General features: G+C 37.5%; 1 protein-coding gene and 1 non-coding gene across 3 annotated transcripts in view; one reads left to right on the top strand and one right to left on the bottom strand.

Annotated features, from left to right (window-relative positions):
• The window catches only part of OTOGL (otogelin like), a 181,311-nt gene that overhangs the window by 66,741 nt on the left and 93,550 nt on the right, over positions 1-21,020 (top strand). For both annotated transcript variants that reach the window (XM_062202058.1, XM_062202057.1), the window contains exons 23-25: positions 1,435-1,597; positions 5,725-5,832; positions 11,313-11,451. In XM_062202058.1, the coding sequence (XP_062058042.1) occupies positions 1,435-1,597; positions 5,725-5,832; positions 11,313-11,451 (410 nt within the window). The remainder of the gene's footprint in view (positions 1-1,434; positions 1,598-5,724; positions 5,833-11,312; positions 11,452-21,020) is intronic.
• On the bottom strand, positions 18,280-18,386 carry LOC133769215 (U6 spliceosomal RNA). The gene has a single exon (XR_009867118.1). It is a non-coding gene; the product is annotated as a U6 spliceosomal RNA (small nuclear RNA).

The following is a 21,020-nucleotide window of genomic DNA, read 5'->3' as shown; positions in this document are numbered from 1 at the left end:
AATCAAAAATCGCATGTAAAATGACATCTAATATCATCTCTCTTTAGGATGTCATATTTTGCTTGAATATCTTTCCTGAAAGTCCTATAAATTAGGGGACCCTATAATAGCATGTGTTTTTGTCATGGAAAGGAAGAGCTTGAAATTCTGAGGGACTCAGATGGAATTCTAGGTAAAGGATAAAAATCATTTGCTTTCATTCATTTTACTGGACTGGAAGAGTTAGGCTGATGAAAACAATTTTGAGCTAGTGTTTGGTTACTATTTGAATTAACAAGTACATATTATTAAATTAACTTTAGATCATTTGTCCTGGATTTACTTTATGAAGATTCAAGCTAATTTAGGGCTTCTTTAGAGGGTGTGTTCACAAATCACACACATAGCAGTACAGTAGCTATGAGCACCACTGCCTTGTCCCATTGGCTGCAGGGTTACTTATCCTTAAAGCAGGGGACACCAGGTGCCCAGCACTCTCACAGGAGGATTTACATCATTTGATCCATCACCTTGACCCCATGCAAGGAGCCTTACTTGATCTCTGCAAGCCAAAAAGCTTTCTGGAGTAGTATGTCACCTCTGTCTTGCCTAGACTTAAATTGCTGCTACTTTACAGTAGGGTGAGGACTGATGTAAATAATGACACAGAGATGAAGCTAAGTCTAAAAGTATCATGTGTTCATTCAGGCTTTGTGAATCTAAAAATATATGTTATTTTTAATCCTCAAAAGTTAATATTAATAAATTAGTAAATTTATAATTAAAATTATAAAATACCCCATAAAGTTATTTACTAGTTATTTAGTTCCTGCCTTATGAAAGGCAACTTATATTTTCAAATTCAAGATTGGTTTTGGAACTTTTGATGATTAAAGGGGATGCTTATAATCTCATCACCTAAAGATCACAGTAAGAACTTTATGTAATTAGAACTCATAAAATATTTTATGGGACATTTTCTTTTTTTTTTTTTTTAAAGCGAGAATCCTTTTCTTTCTTTTTTTTTTTTTTTAAAGATTTATTTATTTATTTACTTGAAAGTCAGAGTTACACAGAGAGAGAAGGAGAGGCAGAGAGAGAGGAGAGGCAGTTCACTCCCCAGATGGCCGCAATGGTCGGAGCTGCACCGATCCGAAGCCAGGAGCCAGGAGCTTCTTCCAGGTCTCCCACATGGGTGCAGGGGCCCAAGGACTTGGGCCATCTTCTACTGCTTTCCCAGGCCATAGCAGAGATCTGGATCGGAAGTGGAGCAGCCGGGACTAGAACCAGTGCTCATGTGGGATGCCAGCGCTTCAGGCCAGGGTATTAACCTTCTGTGCCACAGCGCTAGCCCCGGGACATTTTCTTTAGGATAAATATATGTCAATATGAGATTATTTGTCTGTGGAGTAAATTTGAAGTTACGAGCATTTCATTTGTGTTTTATCTCTGAAGTTCATGTCTGCCCAGAGGGAAAACAGTACTTTGACTGCAGGTTTCCTGACCCTGACTTACCAGCTGGTGGTGTAAATTGTGAGACTACATGTGCAAATCTGGCCATGAACTTCACGTGTGCCCCATCCTCCCCTTGTATAAGTGGCTGTGTTTGTGCTCCAGGGTAAGTCTCCTTTTCTCAATAATGAAGAAAGCACAAATTTCTTAAAAATATTTTCAGAAATACCCAAAATTGTTGTTTTGACAGGATGAACTTTGATTTGATGGTTGAAAGATTATTATGGTTATTTTGCTATGCTTATAAAATATTGTGAGATATTATTAAAGTAAACACACTGAGTTGAGGAGAGAATGCATTCAGGATGAACATGGAATTTCTTGCCTGCTTCAACTGCAGTTTTGCGAAAGTGACAGTTTTGGGAAAGTGACTTCGTTTAAAGCACTCTTCACGTGCATATCTTTTGCATATTCTGTTGTTGATATTAGATCGTAGTAGTGATGCCAACTTCTTTATTTTATAGATGCATTGAGGCAGCATAAACAGTGAGTAAGAGTGTGAGCTCTGGCTTCAGAAACAGCAGTGTCCAAATCATTGTCAACTGAGTGATTTTTCTGCAAATTCTTTTTAAGCCTCAGTTAGGTACTGTGAGATGTGGTGTGTGTGTGTATATACTCAATAAATAGGAATCACTATTTAAATGCAGCCCCATCTACTCTTATCTTCATGAATTTCCTTGAGTTGTGGAAATGCCTGGTGCACTAAAAGGAAAACACAGAATCTGGTGGCTCTTAGCCCTCTTGTAGGCACACCTATCATCTGGCCCAGGGGCCCTCTGATGACTGAATAGAGACAGTGTACAGAGGGAGGGCCAGCTATGGCAGACAGGTCGCCCATTCTTCCTCTATGAACATGTTCCCACAAAGGGATTCCTGGGACTGACTCTTACAAACCATGAGCAAAGAAGAGAGAGGTCTTGTGGTTTGTTTCCCAGGAGAAATGCATTTGTCTAAATGGTTCCCATCTGGATGAAGCTAAAGAACCAAGCAAACTGGGACTGATATCAATCTCTTTAGATAGGAAGAACATAGAAGCAGTGAAAAGCAGGTCACAAAAGAACAAGTGCCCACACGTGGGAAGATAAAAGATGTAGAGAAGATGACCAAGGGAACCATTTTTAGTAAAATATACAAGAAAAATAAAACCTTTATTGTGATGCAACAATGAAAATTTACAACAGTGCTTGATATGATCATAACGCCTAAGGATGCATGGCCTATACCCTAATTTTGTTTCAAACATTGTCCTTCTGGCTATATTGAAAAATTATCTATAGTCACCTCTAACTTTTATATCAACAATGGATTATTTATTTACTGGCCAAAATGGGTTATAAAACCTAGATTTTTCTCCCATCTTCTCTGATTTTATTGGAAGAATTGTAGGGCCTGTGAATGATTTGCAAATAATTTAGCTACAATTTCTTTTTTTTTTTAATTTTTTTTTCTTTTTTTTTTTTAGCTACAATTTCTATTATAAAGTTGTTTTTGGTAATATGCTTTGCCTTTTCTTCCATGTAACTTTATCTGGCTCACATTGGATGATTGCTTGTTATCTCCTGTTTTCGTGGGGTTCCTAATAGTGCCAATAGTTCATAGACTATGAAAAGATCACACCACTCTCATTGGTAATCACTATGAATTGCAAACATGGAAAGTAGTACAGTGGAAAGATTCAGATAAAAATGGCTTCAAATATTAGCCATTCTTATTAGCTAAAGTACCTCAGGGCAAGTTACTTAACCATTTGGAGTCTCAAGCTCCTCTTTTTAGAATGGACATCAATGGTGTTTACTTCATGAATGGTTGAGTATATGAAACATACCAGATACATGGATGGTGCTCAGTAAATGTTTACTTACCTCACTGTTAAAACTTCCTGAGGCAGATAAGGTACAATGATTTATAGCTCTCTTCTTTAATTTTCATGATTTGTAAAAACTCATGAGTTGTCATCAAAATGACCACTTAACCTACTATTTCAGCTAGGAATATAGGGATTATGGTAAATTTAGGTGAGATATCCCTCACTTGTAAAATTGGGAAGCCAAAGTTTATAAAACAACTATGTTTGGGGCATTGTGTTAAACTAGAAGGATGGGGGATGCAGAGATTCTAAAATCTATATGAGGATACTTCAAAAAGTTAGTGGAAAATGAAATGAAAAGTTAAGTTTATCTTGATGCAAATAATTTTGAAATTCTTGACAGTCACGATACACATTTTCCATGAACCTTTTGAAGACCCCTCCTAGAAGCTAATCACAGAATCTGCCTTAAGGGATTATCACTAAAATAAAACTGTTATGAGTTATTTAAAGGGTTAGAATGGTATCTGGGCCATAATAACCAGTCAAAAATATTAATTTTTATTATCACTATAAGACATTTAATGAGCCACTTAGTTCATTGTGATGAATCTTCCAGTCAAAGTTTGTACGAATTGCTGAGCCACGAGCAATCAAAAATATTAAGTTTTATTATCACTATAAGACATTTAATGAAGTACTTAATAGTTCATTGTGATGGATCCTCCAGTAAAGGTTTGTGCTTATTGCTAAGTACAGGGATGGTATGAGGAAGTTGGGGATGCAAGATTGCACTGAAAAGATTATACTAAATTGAATGTTAAGGAATGAGGTTATGTTTTCCAGGTAGAACATGAGAAAAGATGGATTTTCTAAGTAGAAGATGCCAAGTCCAGGATGAGTAGCTAGATGTTTGAGAGGGTTGAGGTGAGAGATCATGGAATCTAGGGATTTATTGGTCTAAAAGAAAGGAATCAACATAAATTCATGTGATCACCTTTACTCAGAAATGGAGTGTCTTTGTGCTAGGCACTGAGACACAGGCATTAACATATTATATTGCTGTTCTTTCTGATTGGAGTTTAAAGTCTCATGTACAGCTTGTAAACTGACTAAGGAATTGCAAACTGTGTAAGAAGAGCTCTGAGATGGAAAGCAGACCATTAAAGAACATATGTAATTATTTCTATTTTCAAAAAGAGGCAAGAATGGATTCCTAATTTCTATATTAGCTATCAGAACATTGAATTACTGCATTTTAAAGCAGGTTCAGAAAGAAAATTACTTTCTGTAGTAACTATTTATATTATTTGATAACTATTATTTTATCATTTTAAATAATAATAAGTCAAAACAAATAATTTAAATAACAATTAAATTTAGTATATATTATTTTATTACTATATTTTATTTATTGCATATTGTTTTAAATATAATTATTATGTATTAAATTACTATTAATATTACTATATTGATATTACTATGTATTTATATATTGTTATATATTATTTATTATTTACACTGACTAAGTTATTTTGAAAGCTATTTTGGAAATAAGGTTTTAAGACTATGGATATAAATGTGTTTAATTATATTAAACATAATTAAACATAATATTTATTTAATAATCATCAAAATATTTTGGTAATATCAGTATTAATTCTCTGTGATGGTGATTTTGGTTTTCACATTAAAACTTAGTTTATATTTTATATTAAAACAAAATGTGTATGTTTTAATTTTTATATTCATAGCTATTTTAGATGCTATGTAATGTAGAGTTACTATAGAGCATACATAACTTCTTGATGTAATCTTTTAAGAAGGAAATAAGACTTCAAAGAAAACTACCATTCAGAATGCAATATGTTAATAAAAATGAAAGTGAAATACTTGATACAATGGTTCTTTAAATCAAAACACACCTAAACTCTCATGTTTTTACTGCTAAGTAATCAGAAAGAAACTTTGCTCTCTATATCCTATAACAGTGTAATCCATTACATATCCATTACTATTTGATGTATCCATTACTATTTTATCAGAAAAACTTTGGATCTCACTGTCTTATAAGTGAAGAAAGAGACTTCTCTTGTCCTCTTTAAATGCTTTTCAGAATAACTCACTTTAGTGAAAATTTGAGCTATTCTCCATCTTATTGTATTATATACATTAAAAAGGTCAAAAAATCACATCTAATCATTTGCCTAGAATTTATTTAGTACTGATATGTGCATGGCAGCGTGGGGAAAAAAATCAAGGAGGAAGACTAGATTCAAGCCTTATCTATACAGGCCAGACAGAATTTGCCTTGGCTTATAGTAAACACAGAAGATAATGTTGAAAGCAAGAATATTATTGATTTTTTTTAAAAAAACTGAAATTACTAGAGTGTACTAAGAACATTTTACTTCTTCAATTGGAAGGATGGCAGAGCACAAAGGAAAATGTTATGTTCCTGAGAGCTGTCCATGTATCTGGAAAGACTGGGAATACCTCTCTGGAGAAGTGATTGCTACACCATGTTATACCTGGTAAGGAAAGTCATTTAGGTCACACATAAAAAAGTTTCCAGGGAATTGTATTGATTTCAATTAACTTGTATTTACTTAGTGTGACTGACTTCAGCAATATGTATGTTAAGCCTGAATAAATAAGATTTTAAAGGTGTCTTAGTCTTTTTACTATTGCTAAAAAAAGAATACCACAGTTTGGGTAATTTACAAAGAAAAGGAATTTATGGAAGTGTTGCATGGCTTCTTGCTGCACCATAACAAAGGAGAGAGAGAAGAAGGGAGAGAGAACAATCAGGAAAGAAATCACTTCTATAAAAGACACTCCTTCAATAAATAACCCACTCCCATGATAAGTGTATTAATCCATTCATGAGAGTGGAACACTCATATAATTACCTCTTAAAGGCCTGTTAACCTTTGTTTACTGTCACAGTGGCAATTGAATTTCAATTTGAATGTTTGAGGGGACATTCAAATCACAGCAAAAGGCATTCAGGATTTGGAGGAAAGCTATCTCTAGGGGGACCATACCATTAGTTCTGTATATATGTGCTCAGCCCAGAAAAAAAGTGGGAAATATAACAATTTGAAAATATAGTAACTAAGGAGGCGGCAAGATGGCGGAATAGGCAGGAAGCACACTTAGTCCGGGGGGAGAGAAAGTTTAATATAAGTGGAGATACAAAGTGTCAAGGAAGAGTAGGAGATGAAACAGCAGAGGAAACTCTTCCGGAACTAGTGATTCACAGTGGACCTGCGTGGAGAGCGTGGGAGCCCAAGTTCGGGACACCAGCAGCAGACTCAACGCGCCAGCGCTGGAACGCGAGGTGAGCCGAACCTCCATAGCCCGAGATACCAGCAGGCAAGCAGAAAGAGGAGGCTAGAGGGAACGAGGCTTGAAACTCCGTGGGGAAAAGTTCACCAGGCTAACTAGAAGAGAGAGAAAAAAAAAATAAAAAAAGTGACTGATACGGACACAAGTTTCTCTCTCTCCGCTCACCTCTCACAGGCGAGCAAGACAGAGCAGGCGCCATTTTGGACATACGTCATAAGCAGGGCGACCTCAGGTCTGCACCAGCCCTGAGCCTAGCAGAAAAACCTGACTCTGTGGGGAGGGGTGAAATAACAGGAGATTAGCATCTAACTTGGCAACCCAGTGGGAGACTGCAGGAGAATTGGAGCCCACACTGAGGGCAGCAGAGATTCCCTGTGTGGTCCTTGGGAAAGAGCTTCGGATCTCTGGCTCCTGTGGGTATATCATTTGCCTGCTAACTACCTCCAATTACGTTCAGCTGTGCGGAATTACTTCCCTTTTAAATCAAAAAAAGAAAGAGAGATTTACCACACCTAACCTGGGAGTGTCATCCTTGACACACCCTCAACCCTGAAGAACCAAACACAGCTCTCAGTCCACACTCATCTCAAGCCTCTAAGGCTCCACTGAAAGCAGACAGTCCACTTAATATAGAGCCATAGTGTAACAAGAAAAAACACCACAGTGAAGAAACCAAATATCTCCAACATGCCAAACAACAAACGCAAAAACCAAGCTAACAAGAACAAGGAAGAAACTATGACGCCCCCAAATGAAAAAGACACCCCAATTCAAGATTATGAAGATGATAAGATCGAAGAAATGCAAGAAGCAGATCTCAAAAAATTGATAAGAACATTAAGAAGTTCTCAAAAACAAATTCTTGAACTACAGAAATCCTTCATGGACAAGATAGAAAATCTCTCTCGTGAAAGTGAAATATTAAGGAGGAATCAAAATGAAATGAAACAACTAGTGGAACAAGAAACTCTGATAGTGACTAGAAATCATAATGAAATGAAGAGTTCAATAGATCAAATGACAAACACATTAGAGAGCCTTAAAAACAGAATGGGCGAAGCAGAAGAGAGAATATCGGACTTAGAAGACAGAGAACAGGAAAGGAAACAGGCAAACCAAAGAAAAGAAGAAGAAATTAGAAATCTAAAAAATATTGTCAGGAATTTACAGGATACTATTAAAAAACCCAACATTCGGGTTCTAGGAGTTCCTGAAGGCATGGAGAGGGAGAAAGGATTAGAAGGCATTTTCAGTGAGATACTAGCAGAAAATTTCCCAGGTTTGGAGAAGGACAGAGGCATCTTAGTACAGGAAGCTTATAGAACCCCTAATAAACATGACCAAAAGAGATCCTCACCACGACATGTTGTAATCAAACTCACCACAGTGAAACATAAAGAAAAGATCCTAAAAGGTGCAAGAGAGAAACGTCGGATCACTCTTAGAGGATCTCCAATTAGACTCACAGCAGACTTCTCATCAGAAACCCTACAAGCTAGAAGGGAATGGCGAGACATAGCCCAGGTACTAAGAGAGAAAAACTGCCAGCCCAGAATACTATATCCTGCAAAGCTCTCATTTGTGAATGAAGGTGAAATTAAGACTTTTCATAGCAAACAGAAACTGAAAGAATTTGTTGCCACTCATCCTGCCCTGCAAAAGATGCTTAAAGATGTGTTACATAGAGAAACACAGAAACATGGTCACCAATATGAAAGAAGGTAAAGGAAGGAAACCTCATAGCAAAAGATCACAGGAAGCTCAATTTCTCTTTGACATAGAATTAAACTCTGATGCTCTGTTAAAGCAATGTGTTAAAGTAATCTATTATGTTCTCTTGATGTCTGTTAAATTCTAATTGTTCAAAAACAGCTGAATTTTTATTAAGAGCAATGGGTTATTTAAATATGTGCTTTTTTCAAAAATTTGAATATCTGCTGCTCATAAAACTAAAGCGTTGTTGGTTCTGTGTTTAGCTGTCCTCCTATAGGTTCCTATGGACTTTTTCCAGCCACTTTTATTGTATTCAGTACTTTGGGATGGCTCTGTAAACAGATGAAGCCAATAATGTATTAACAGTACCAACTGAGAGAAAGTATGGTTAACTGAGGTTACTAAAAAGAAAAAGCAATTCAAATCAATTGGCAATCTACAAAAAGAGTTAAAGATTTTAAAAGCTATTATTAAAATTGATGTATTGGTCTATTATGCTATATTATATGTGTGTACATATTGTATGTCCACATGGGGAAATTTTATTAAGAGTTTTATTTTAAATGGCTTATAGATAAGATTGTCCATAAATTTAAGCTGCTAAAATCAATCAAAGATACATTTTAATTTGTGGGACCTGAATCTGTGTATCATATGTTTTAGACTTGTTGGTAGAAAGAAACTAAAAACATTTTAGATGGTTGTGCTTAAGTTTACTGGCTAAACAAACTACACCATGTTAGATATTTAAGAGGTGTTTTCAAATACATGATTCTTAAAATTTATAGAAGGCATTGGACCTTCTGGTAAATGTTTTCTTAAGTTCTTATCTAATGGTTGAAACGGTTTGCTAAGTATTCATGTGATATTGCTATTGTCAGCAAGCGATCTAGGACTTGCTTCCTCATTTCTCTATTCGAAGCCCAACTTGTTCTTTCATTTCTCTATTCTCTTCAAGGTAGGAAACTAATTCTATTATGAAGGAATCTGTAGGATGCACAATTTAATCTTTAGACCTTATAAAAGAGATGGCTAACATTTTTCTGCAATAGCGTAGCCAAAATAAGAACTCAAATAATAATCTCATAGCTAGATTCACTTCGCCATCAGCGAAGTATACAGTAAGTAGAAAAAACCTCCCTTTCAGACCAAAGGGAAAGAAAGTTTTAAAGTGAGAATATAATTTTCCTCATGGGCATTGTCTACCTTAGAAAAACTACTACAGAACATGCCTGTGACTATAGACTTGTAGTTCAGGCCACCGAAGATTAGAGATGGGACTTGGGCACTCCCTTGACTTGCATCCTCTGGTCTGCTTTAACACAAACCAGGAGGAAAAGAAAGCTCGGCATCAGAAGCAATGGGTGGCAGGCCTATTAATGGCTGATCTGTACAGTGATCTGCCCTCAAGGAGACCCAACAGGCCAGTCCACTGCAGTGGCTTTCAATGTGGTAAGCCTGGGCTTCAGCAGAAGTCAGCTTGTGAAGAGCCCTGGCAGCTCTGCCAAGAGTTGGATCACTGGTAATGGACCTGCCCTGGAGTCGAAGGATGCCCAGGTCAGAGCCACAGATCTTATTGGCTCTAAGCTGAAAAGCCCTTCACTCAGCCCAACTTCCAAAGTGACCACTGCAGCTGAGGGGATGGTCAAGTAGGGTCAGCAACATTGCAGGCAGAACTGTAAATTTCTTGTTAGAGATGCCCCCTGCCTTTACCTGGCCAGCTCTCCTCCCAGGCCAGCCAAATAATGAAAGTCAACAGAGTGCCTTCCCCTAGGAGGTTCACACCTCCCTTAGGATATACCCCATGTGAAGAGATAGATAGGTCTGGGCCTCTGAATTTACAAGGCCTAAAGCCCACCAGATTATTATCAAGCCCCTTCTATCAGGTTCTATTTGCCTCTCAATCAGAAAACTTAATTGTAGCTTAGACAGCACCTTTCTTAGCTCCTCTAATAATGACTCTGTCCTTTGTTCTAGGCCCTGTCTAGTGCACTTGGGCCTCATTCCTTTGTAATCATAACCTCTACTCTACCACCAATGGCTCTACTCCCAACATGTGTGTACTGATGGTCCTCTTCCCCACTTAATGCTGTATAATTGTTCAAACCTGGTAAATGCCACTCTTAGGATCATTGGTTACTATCCTCACTCTGTCTTTTATGACCTTGTCTAAATATGATCAGAGTCGGCAAACTTGGAAGGCTTCCATAGCCTTGGCAACTCATGACGACAGCCTAGGATGGTTACTGGCGCCATAAACTAGAGTGTCAATTTGTTGGGTCAACAACAGGAGCCACTGTGCACTTGCTCCTCATGTGGGATCTCTGTCCTTAATGTGCTGTACATTGTGATTTAATGCTATAACTAGTACTCAAACAGTATGTTTCACTTTGTGTTTCTATGTGGGTGCAAACTGTTGAAATCTTTATACTAAATTGATCTTCTGTATATAAAGAGAATTGAAAATGAATCTTGATGCAAATGGAAGGGGAGAGGGAGCGGGAGGGGGGAGGGTTGCGGGTGGGAGGGAAGTTATTGGGGGGGGGAAGCCATTGTAATCCATATCTGTACACTGGAAATTTATATTCATTAAATAAAAGTTAAAAAAAAGAAAAAAAAAAAGAAAAAAAAAAGAAAATATAGTAACTCTTTTGCCTACCAGCAGACCTAGGTTCAATTTTCCATTTCATCATCTATTTTATGTTTGATCCCAGCACAATATTTCCAGAGTTGATTTGTTGTCTGATGAGTTATTTAAACAAAAGTGGTCAAGACATGACTGATTTGTCCATGTAATAGGTGTTATCAGAATCAACTGTCAATATTTGTAAGGATTATTGGCTCAGTGAATGCTCTTGAATATATACTTTCTAATTGTTTATGCACTGCTTGAAAAGCACTAATTAGAGCCATGTTTCATAATAAAATAACTCATATTATTCCCTAATAGTGTTTGTCGACGAGGAATGTTCAATTGCACATATTATCCATGCCCTGCGGTGTGCACAATATATGGGGACCGGCATTATCATTCTTTTGATGGACTGGAATATGACTATATCAGTGATTGCCAGGTTTTTTTGATCAAGGTAGGTCACAGTTACTCCTTTTTATTTGTACAAGACCATAATCAAATTCAGGTATTATTAATAAAAATCTATGATATTTACAATAATTTTAAGTATTTTCCTCAACTCATTCTCAAGTTCTATAATGAGGCTAGCAGTCATACCTAGCTCTGAAGGTTGTCCTGAGGATTAAATGAGATGTAAAATGCCTTGATAGTGTTTCTTGTATAGTAAATGTTCAATAAATGTCAACCATATTTTTACTATTAGCTTGGTTTGGTAAATATAAATATAACACATTAACCCATACATTGAGCTATTTTTATGGTTGTAACATTAGGACATTATTCGCAATTTTAGAAATGCAATTTTGATGAAACACTTTGATGAATTCCAGGTTTTATACTACTGACAAAATTCTTGGCATTTCTCATGTGTTTAATGCATTTAGATTACCTATCTAAATTTTGTTTAGATGTCATTGATCCTAAAATTAAATTTTTAACTGAAAAATGTAGGCCTTTAGAAAGAAATCACACTTAAGACTGGATAAAGAAGTTATGGGGTATATACGCTATGGAATACTATAAAGCTGTAAAAAAATATGAAATGCTGTCTTTTGCAACAGAATGGATGCAACTGGAAACCACTATACTTAGTGAAATAAGCCAGTCCCCAAAAGACAAATACCATATATTGTCCCTGATCTGTGATTAACTAATAGAGTACCTAAAAGGTAATGTGTAGTAGTGAATTTGACATTTTGAGATTCAATAATTGTTTACAGCCCTTGTCTCTTCTGTTGAGGAACAGTGTTTTTCTCTTTATCAAATTATTTTATAAATAAAATAATATCTTTTCCCCCTTGTATGGCTTTTATATTATTAGAGATTTGCTGGTGATCCTTCTTTTTAAGTCTATGTCAAAAATGTAGAATATTGTTCTCATTATATAGTAATTCTATTAATAGAAAGTGAATAATAAAATTATAGCCTTTTTAACTTCAGTGAAACTCTTAGGTTTGATGTCACTAAATTTTCATGTTGGTATTCATCTTAGCTTCCTTAATAAATGCTTTTAAGTTTCTTAATACATACCTGAAAATGGTGGATTTGGTAGTCATCTAAGTATAGAGGATGGAAGATTGACTGTAGATTTTTATCTTGTTTTATTTTGTGTTGTTTGATTATTTCTGGAGCATAAGGAAGAAAGGTGCAGTAATGAATATACAGTACATTCTGTGAGTATTTATCCTCCAAACAAGCCTCATTTTAGCCAACAATTCTACTTTAGAATAATTTCATCCTCTGAAGTTTAGATCGCAAATTTAGGAGCTTGAAAGAATATATAACAATTTAAGAATTTGAACATATAAACCAGTGGACTTTATTCTCATAATGTGTCAGATTGATTTTTGATCAAATCCTCATTTCCCTGGGTGTTTAGGTGCATCTAAAATGCCTTTGTTATTTCCCTCAGCCTTTGACTTTCTGGAGATGCAAATATGCTCTTCCAGTCTTTTAATTCTGGTTTCATCTTGTCTCTTTGTTGTCTCTTCTTGCATAAGCCCTTGCCTTAGATGACTGAGTTGATCCTTTTAGGGCAGGAGCCAAGACTTAGTCATCCTTGTTTCACAAAGGAGGAGCAGTTCTGGGAGCAGAGTTGTGGTTCACGGCCTCTTGACTGAACTGAATATCTGTTTCTGGTTCTCTCTCTTTTTCTCTGTGTGTTCATTCACTCCTACAGCCATACCTGCAGGCTCCTGATTTCCAAACCATCATGTAGCTGTGATCCTAAACCTCAATTTTTGTGACCCAAGTTCATCCCTACAATGATGTAATTGTTTTCATTCCATTGATTTAAGACTCATACTTCTATCACATCATTGCTTAAGAACTACGGTGAATTTACCCAAATTAAATGAAGTCAGCATTTGAAAGAGTAATCTTATCCCCGTGTTTATTGCAGCTCAAGTCACAACAGGTAAGATATGGAATCAACCCAGATATCCATCAACTTAAGACTGGATAAAGAAATTATGGTATATATACACTATGGAATACTACAAAACTGTAAAAAATATGAAATGCTGTCTTTTGCAACAGAATGCATGCAACTAGAAACCATTATACTTAGTGAAATAAGCCAGTCCCCAAAAGTCAAATACCATATATTTTCCCTGATCTGTGATAACTAATAGAGTACTTAATGTATGGTATACATTGTATATATTGTCATGTATAGTAGTGAAATTGACATTTTGAGATTCAGTGATTGTTTATAGCCCTTGTCTCTTTAATTAAGGAACAGTGTTTTTTCTTCATCAAAATTGTTGAGTTCCTTACTTACTGTAGTGTTAATCTTAGGAGTATAAAGTTAACTGAAATATAGATCTTTGTAAAAATTAAAGGTACAGAGAGGAGAGGGAGAAAGAAGGATGGGAGCATGGGAAGCAGGGAGGGAGCGGATGGGAAGTATCACTTTGTTCCTGAATTTGTATATAGTAAATACATGAAATTTTTATACCTTAGAAAAAATTTTAAAAAAGAGCTACATTTGTGGGAAGGGTGTTTAATTTTGCAGTTAATGTGCCAGTTAAAATGTTCATGTTCCACATCACATGCCTGGGTCTCATATTCAGCTTTGACTCCTGATTCCAGTTTCCTGCTGGTGTGAAGCCTGGGAGGCAGTAGTGAAGGCTCCAATGTTTATGTTCTGCTGTGCAGTGGGAGACCCAGATTGAGTTCTTGGATTTGTCTTTGGTCCCAGTGCAGTCATGGTTGTTTTGGGCATTTGGAGAGTGAACTCCAGAAAATGGGCACTGTCTCTCTCCCCCATCCTCTCACATTACGATAAACAAATAATTAAATAACTAAATTTTTAAAAGTTATTTATTTAAAAAATGTTTAAGGCAAACAAATTTCATTTATTTCATATATACAGATTTAGGAACGTAGTGAAATTTCCTACCCCATCCTCCCTTCTGCAAATTCTCCCAACCCTTCCTCCTCCTTCCTTTCTTATTCCCTCTCTCAGTTTTTACAATGATCTACTTTCAGTTTACTTTATACTCATAAGATTTACCCTACACTGATTTCAATGAATAGTAAGAAGAAAAAAATGTTGTTCCTCAACAGACAAGACAACGGCTGTAAACAATCATTGAATCTCAAAATGTCTATTTCACTCCTACACATTACATTTTTTTGGTACTCTATTGGTTACCACAGATCAAGGAACACATATGGTATTTGTCTTTTTGAGACTGGCTTATCTCACTAAGTATAATAGTTTCCAGTTGTATCCATTTTGCTGCAAAAGACAGGATTTCATTTTTTTTTACAGTTGAATAGTATTCAATAGTGTATATATACCATAATTTCTTTATCTCATCATCAGATGATGGACATCTGAGTTGATTCCATGTCCTAGCTATTGTGTATTGAGCTGCAATAAACATGGGTGTGCAGATAACTCTTTCATACACTGGTTTCATTTCATTTGGGCAAAATCCCAGGAATGGGATTGCTGGGTGATATGGTATATCTGTTTTCAGCTTTTTGTGGTATCTCCATGCTGTCTTCCACAATGGTTGTACTAAGGAAGGGCTCTTGTTTCACAATTCTGCATGTGAAGATGCAATTTTCCTAGCACCATTTGTTGAAGAAACTGTCCTTGCTCCAGGGATTGATTTTAGCTTCTTTGTCAAATATTAATTGGTTGCAGTTACATGGATTGATTTCTGGAGTTTCTATTCTGTTCTGTTGGTCTACATGTCTATTTTTGTGATAGTACCAGGATGTTTTGATTATAACTGCCCTGTAGTATGTCTTGAAATCTGGTATTGTGATGCTTCCAGTTTGCGTTTGTTCTTTAAGATTGCTTTATCTATTTGGGGTCTCTTGGGTTTCCATTTGAATTTTGTATTGTTTTCTTTAGATCTGAGAAGAATATTGTTGGTATTTTGATTGGGATTTCTTTGAATCTGTAAATTGCTTTTGGTCTTATAGATATTTGGTTATATTAATTATTCCAATCCACTAACATGAAAGATTTTTCCATTTTCTGTGTTTTCTTCTATTTCTTTCTTTAATGTTTTGTAATTTTCATCATAGAGATCATGCCCTTGTCTGTGTATAAAAAGGCTATTGATTTTTGTGTGTTAATTTTATATCCTACTACTTTACCAAACTCTTTTATGAGTTCCAATAGTCTCTTTTTTTTTTTTTTCTTTTTACAGGCAGAGTCGACAGTGAGAGAGAGAGACAGAGAGAAAGGTCTTCCTTTGCCGTTGGTTCACCCTCCAATGGCCGCTGCGGCCGGCGCACCACCCTGATCCGAAGGCAGGAGCCAGGTGCTTATCCTGGTCTCCCATGGGGTGCAGGGCTCAAGCACTTGGGCCATCCTCCACTGTACTCCCAGGCCACAGCAGAGAGCTGGCCTGGAAGAGGGGCAACCCGGACAGAATCCGGCGCCCTGACCAAGCCTAGAACCTGGTGTGCCAGTGCCACTAGGTGGAGGATTAGCCTAGTGAGCCACGGCACCTGCCCAATAGTCTCTTAGTGGAGTCTTTTGGATCCTCTATATATAGAATCATGTCATCTGCAAATAGGGATAGTTTGACTTCCTCCTTCCCAATTTGTATCCTTTTAATTTCTTTTTTTTCTTTTTCTTTTCTTTCTTTTTTTTTTTTTGACTAATGGATTTGGCTAAAATTTCCAGGACTCTATTGAACATCAGTGGTGAGAGTGGGCATCCATGTCTGGTACTGGATTTCAGTGGGAACACTTCCAACTTTTTCCCATTCAGTATGATGTTGGCCATGGGTTTGTCTGCACTTCCATGTTTATTGCAGTTTAATTCACAATAGCTAAGACATGGAATCAACCTAAATGCCCATCAACCAAAGACTGGATAAGGAAACTATGGATATATACTCTATGGAATACTATGCAGCAGTAAAAAATGAAATCTGGTCATTTGCAACAAAATGGAGGAATCTGGAAACATCATGCTGAGTGAAATAAGCCAGTCCCAAAGGGACAAATTTCATATGTTCTCCCTGATCTGTGACAATTAACAGAACACCTAAAAGGAAACCTGTACAAGTGAAATTGACACTTTGAGAAGCAATGACTTGAACAGTCCTTGTCTTGACTGTCAAGGAACAGTTTATTATTTTATTTTTCTTATTTTTTCTACTTAATACCATTGATTGAACTCTTTACTTACAGAGAATTAATCATATGTGTTTAAATTAAATTGAAAAATGAGAGTGGGTATAAGAGAGGGATGAGCTGTATAGTTCAGCACACATTCCCACAGACTTACCCCTAAGGGTAAAGCTAAAAACTTGCCATGGGACTCCAAATCCTATTAAGTTGGGTGGTACTAATACCATCGTATGCGTTAAAGTGATCAAAGTAAGTGTGTACTTGATCATATATGTAGGATTAAGTGTCAAAGGGATCACATAAATAAGATCAAGTGTCTGGTAATAACGATAGCCAGTGCCACGGCTCACTAGGCTAATCCTCTGCCTGCAGTGCCGGCACCCTGGGTTCTAGTCCTGGTCAGGGTGCCGGATTCTGTCCCAGTTGCTCCTCTTCCAGTCCAGCTCTCTGCTGTGGCCTGGGAGTACAATGGAGGATGGCCCAAGTGCTTGGGCCCTGCACCTGCATGAGAGACCAGGAAGAAGCACCTGGCTCCTGGCTTCGGGTTGGCGCAGCGCTCCTGCCATAGCAACCATTTGGGGGGTGAACCAACAGAAGGAAGACCTTTCTCTCTGTCTCCCTCTCTCACTGTCTAACTCTGCCTGTCCAAAAAAAAAAAATAGATAGAATTAAAAAGGAGAGAATGTTCTAACATGGGAGAGTCCATACAGAAAATTCATAGAATAACAAATGCCCTAAACAACACTCTGACCTCAGAATTAGCCCTTAAGACATTTGGATCACACTGTCACCTCCTCTCTTCCAGGATAATCAATGCGTGGGGTGCAGCACTCACCTATGTTGCCACATAAACCACACAAAGGAGTTATGCAGTTCTCAGTGTGAGCAAGGAACCATCAACAATGATGCAGCCTAGAAAGTTAGGGATCCGCAAGCCTTTGGCACCAGACACAGGGACTGCCCAGAGGCCCAGCTACACCCTGTGCCCTATTGTGCAGTCATAGTTTCCACAGTCAAAGCACACAAGGCTCCCACAGTCACAGGATACAGAGGATCCACTTTGCCCCACTATCCTGTCCTGTCCGTGGAAAGAACAGAGATGTTCCCAGAGCCAACTGCCTGTGGTTGCTCTGCCTTGGCAGTTTGAGTCTGAAACCTGTGAAATGTTGAGAGGTTGGGGGCATCTCACAGTCTACATGGGTGGCCAGCCCCCTGTCAACACTCCCAGCCAGACTCAACCTCCACGGTGAATATGGATTTTTCCCTCTGATAAAATCCCCAGATTGCATATGTGTACATGAGCTGCCACCACTGCTACTGATGTAAAAATGGCACCTTCTCCCCGCCAGTTTCCAGGCACCCTTGTCAGGGGATGGGGAGAATGAAAAGTGCTTTGCTTTTGCCAGATTATGTGTGTATCCTACCCCCCATAAGCGCTGCAGGCAGACTCAGAAAGCATGGCCTGCAAGGCTCTCCCTCCAGCAATATCACCAGTGACACAGGCTGCCAATCTGCTCTCACATCACTCTCCTAAGCTGAAGTATGTCCCAGCTCTCGGCTGCAGGGACCATGTGTATTTTCCACACTCATTGCTATGCGTCCACACCTTCTTCCTCTGTAGAATTTCTTTCCAACTCTCCCTTGGAAATGTACTTCCTCCACTTTTTTCTGCTTTAATAATATGGAACACTTCATGAATTCATGTGTCATCCTTGTGCAGGGACCATGCTAATCTTCTCTGTATCTTTCCAATTTTAGTATATGTGCTGCCCAAATGAGCACAATAAATAATTATTTAAAAAAAAAAGAACTCTGGTGACTTCCAGTGACCAACCTCATAAAGGCAAAGTTTCTATGCAAGTCTTTAAGAGGTCTCTATTAGCTGCATCTCTTCTCTATGTCTTTTTTTTCAGGGTATTCTCTGTGTATGATTTCCTCTGCTCTCTCAAAGTGATGTTTCCAGCTCACATTGATCTGTCCTGTTCTTATATCCTATTGCATTTATAGTCATCACATCAAAATTAAACAGTTAACTATATTCTGTGTATTTTATATATGTCCAACTAGAGTGCATCTTTTTATGTATATGTGTATCTTTTTATGTCAGAATAATGCATGTACTTCTTTAGGGTTCCTTATACAGACAAGCACAATCATGGCTTTACTTTCAACTAGAGAGTAGAGACTACAAGCTTATTTTTTTTTTGTTGCAACCTGTTGTTTATGAGAAATGGACATAGATGTCTTCAACATAAAATGTGAGTGTCAGTGTTCCTTAAACTGTAATGTGTGTGCTTAACAACTGAGAATATTGCTGAAATATGGATTCTCTTTCCAAGAACTATAGCTCGGTTTTAGATTCTGCTTTTTTAAAAAGATTTATTTATCAATTTGAACATCAGAATTACACACAGAGAGAGAAGGAGAGGCAGAGAGAGAGCCGTCTTCCATCCACTAGTTCACTTCCCAATTGGCCGCAATGGCCGGAGCTGCACAAATCCAAAGCCAGGAGGCAAGAACTTCCTCCAGGTCTCCCACCTGTGTGCAGGGGCCCAAGGACCTGGGCCGTCTTTCATTGTTTTCCCAGGCCATAGCAGAGAGCTGGATTGGAAGTGGAGCAGCTGAGACTCAAACCAGCACTCTTATGGGATTTTGGCACTGTAGGTGGTGGTTTTACCTGCTACACCACTGTGCCAGCTCCAAGATTCTACTTTTTAAGAAGCTACCAAATGGTGCTAATGTTCAGTCTATGGATTATAATTTTAGTAGTAGGAATATGGAGTTATTTTCTTTCTTTAAAAAAAAAACTCTTAATTTTTTTTGAAATTCTCTTGTTCTGAATAGTCAACCTTAATTCAAATTCAGAAAAAAAGAAATTTATTTACCAATAATGTATCAAACATGACATGTTACCCCTCAGAAGTAAGGGAAAAATTTCTGCAAACTCTATTTTCATTTTGCATATGGAAAAAAATTACAAGCGTCTACCAAAAGAATTTAAAACCTTTTCCATATATCACTATATTTATAAACATTTTCCCATGTGTGATGATGATTCTTGTTTATAAATTATTATTTCATTAATTTCATACATAATTTTTGGTCTATTAAATCTCTGCTGATAAAGGTATATCTACTGTAGATACTCTATATTATGACAGGTTTATCCAAGAGAATTCTAAAATTTTGATGATAGGAATCATTTCTCACATTTTTTTCTCAAAAGAATTCTTTATTTTTACTTTATTAGACAGACACACACATACTTGAACATAAACACATCCACACAGAGTCAGCTATCTATCATCTTGCTGGTTCATTCCCCAAAACTTTTATGACAACTAGGGCTGGGAAAGTTTGAAGTCAGGAGCCAAGAGTGCCATTTGGGTCACTCACATGGATGACAGAGACTCAAGTATTTGATCAACTGCTGTCTCTCAGGGTACAAATCAGCATGAAGCTGGATCAGAAGCAGAATAGCTGTGACTCAAGCCAGGAATTCACATGTGCGATGTTATTATCCTGAGTAGCATCTCAATTACTGCACCAAATATCTGCTCCCTAATATTATTTTATCTCTCTCTCTCTCTCTCTCTCTCTCTCTCTCTTTCTAAGTCATTCTATTGAATGCTGGACATTTGGTGAACATAGTAACAATTTATTGGTATTCTGTTCTGGCTCACTTTTTCTTTCTTTTCTTTTCTTTTCCTCCCTCCCTCCCTCCCTCCCTCCCTCCCTCCCTTCCTTCTTTTCTATTTATTTATTTGAAAGGCAGGGTTTTAGAGAGAGAGAGAGGGAGAGATAGAGAGATCTATCTACTGGTTCACTCCCCAAGTCGTGGTGACAGTCGGAGCTGGGCCAGTTCAAAGCCAGGAGGTTCCTCCAGATCTAACCACATGGGTGCAGGGGCCCAAGTACTTGGGACATCCTTTGCTGCTCTTTCAGGTGCATTAGCAGAGAGCTGGAACAGAAGTGGAGCAGCCAGGACTTGAAACAGTGCCAATATGGTAGGCCAGCATCACAGGCAATGGTTCTATCAGCTACACCAGAATGCTGGCCCCTGGTTGTTGTTGTTTTCTTAAATATCATTTCTTTTTGCAGTAGAGAAAGCTTGGCATTTACCACTGCTACTGTAAAATAGTGATTGTGCAGAGAATATTTTAAGTACAGTATTTGTTTCATCTCTGCTGATGCTGAATAACTGTAGCAATCCTTCCTCACTGGTACTGCAGTATAGCAGTGCCAGTCCATTTCACAGGTGAGGGCTCTTACAGTCTGGCACTTAGTCCTTATAACCCGATTCCCTAAAGCCACCTTAATTTTTCTACTGTGTCATTCTGTTGAAATGAATACATCATATTCAGTTTCAATTTTTAATTAGATTGCATGCTTATACATAAGAAAACACACCACAGG

Source organism: Lepus europaeus, chromosome 10, assembly GCF_033115175.1.
Source record: "Lepus europaeus isolate LE1 chromosome 10, mLepTim1.pri, whole genome shotgun sequence".
Taxonomy (NCBI): Eukaryota; Metazoa; Chordata; class Mammalia; order Lagomorpha; family Leporidae; genus Lepus; species Lepus europaeus.
This window is presented reverse-complemented; position numbering and strand designations above follow the sequence as displayed.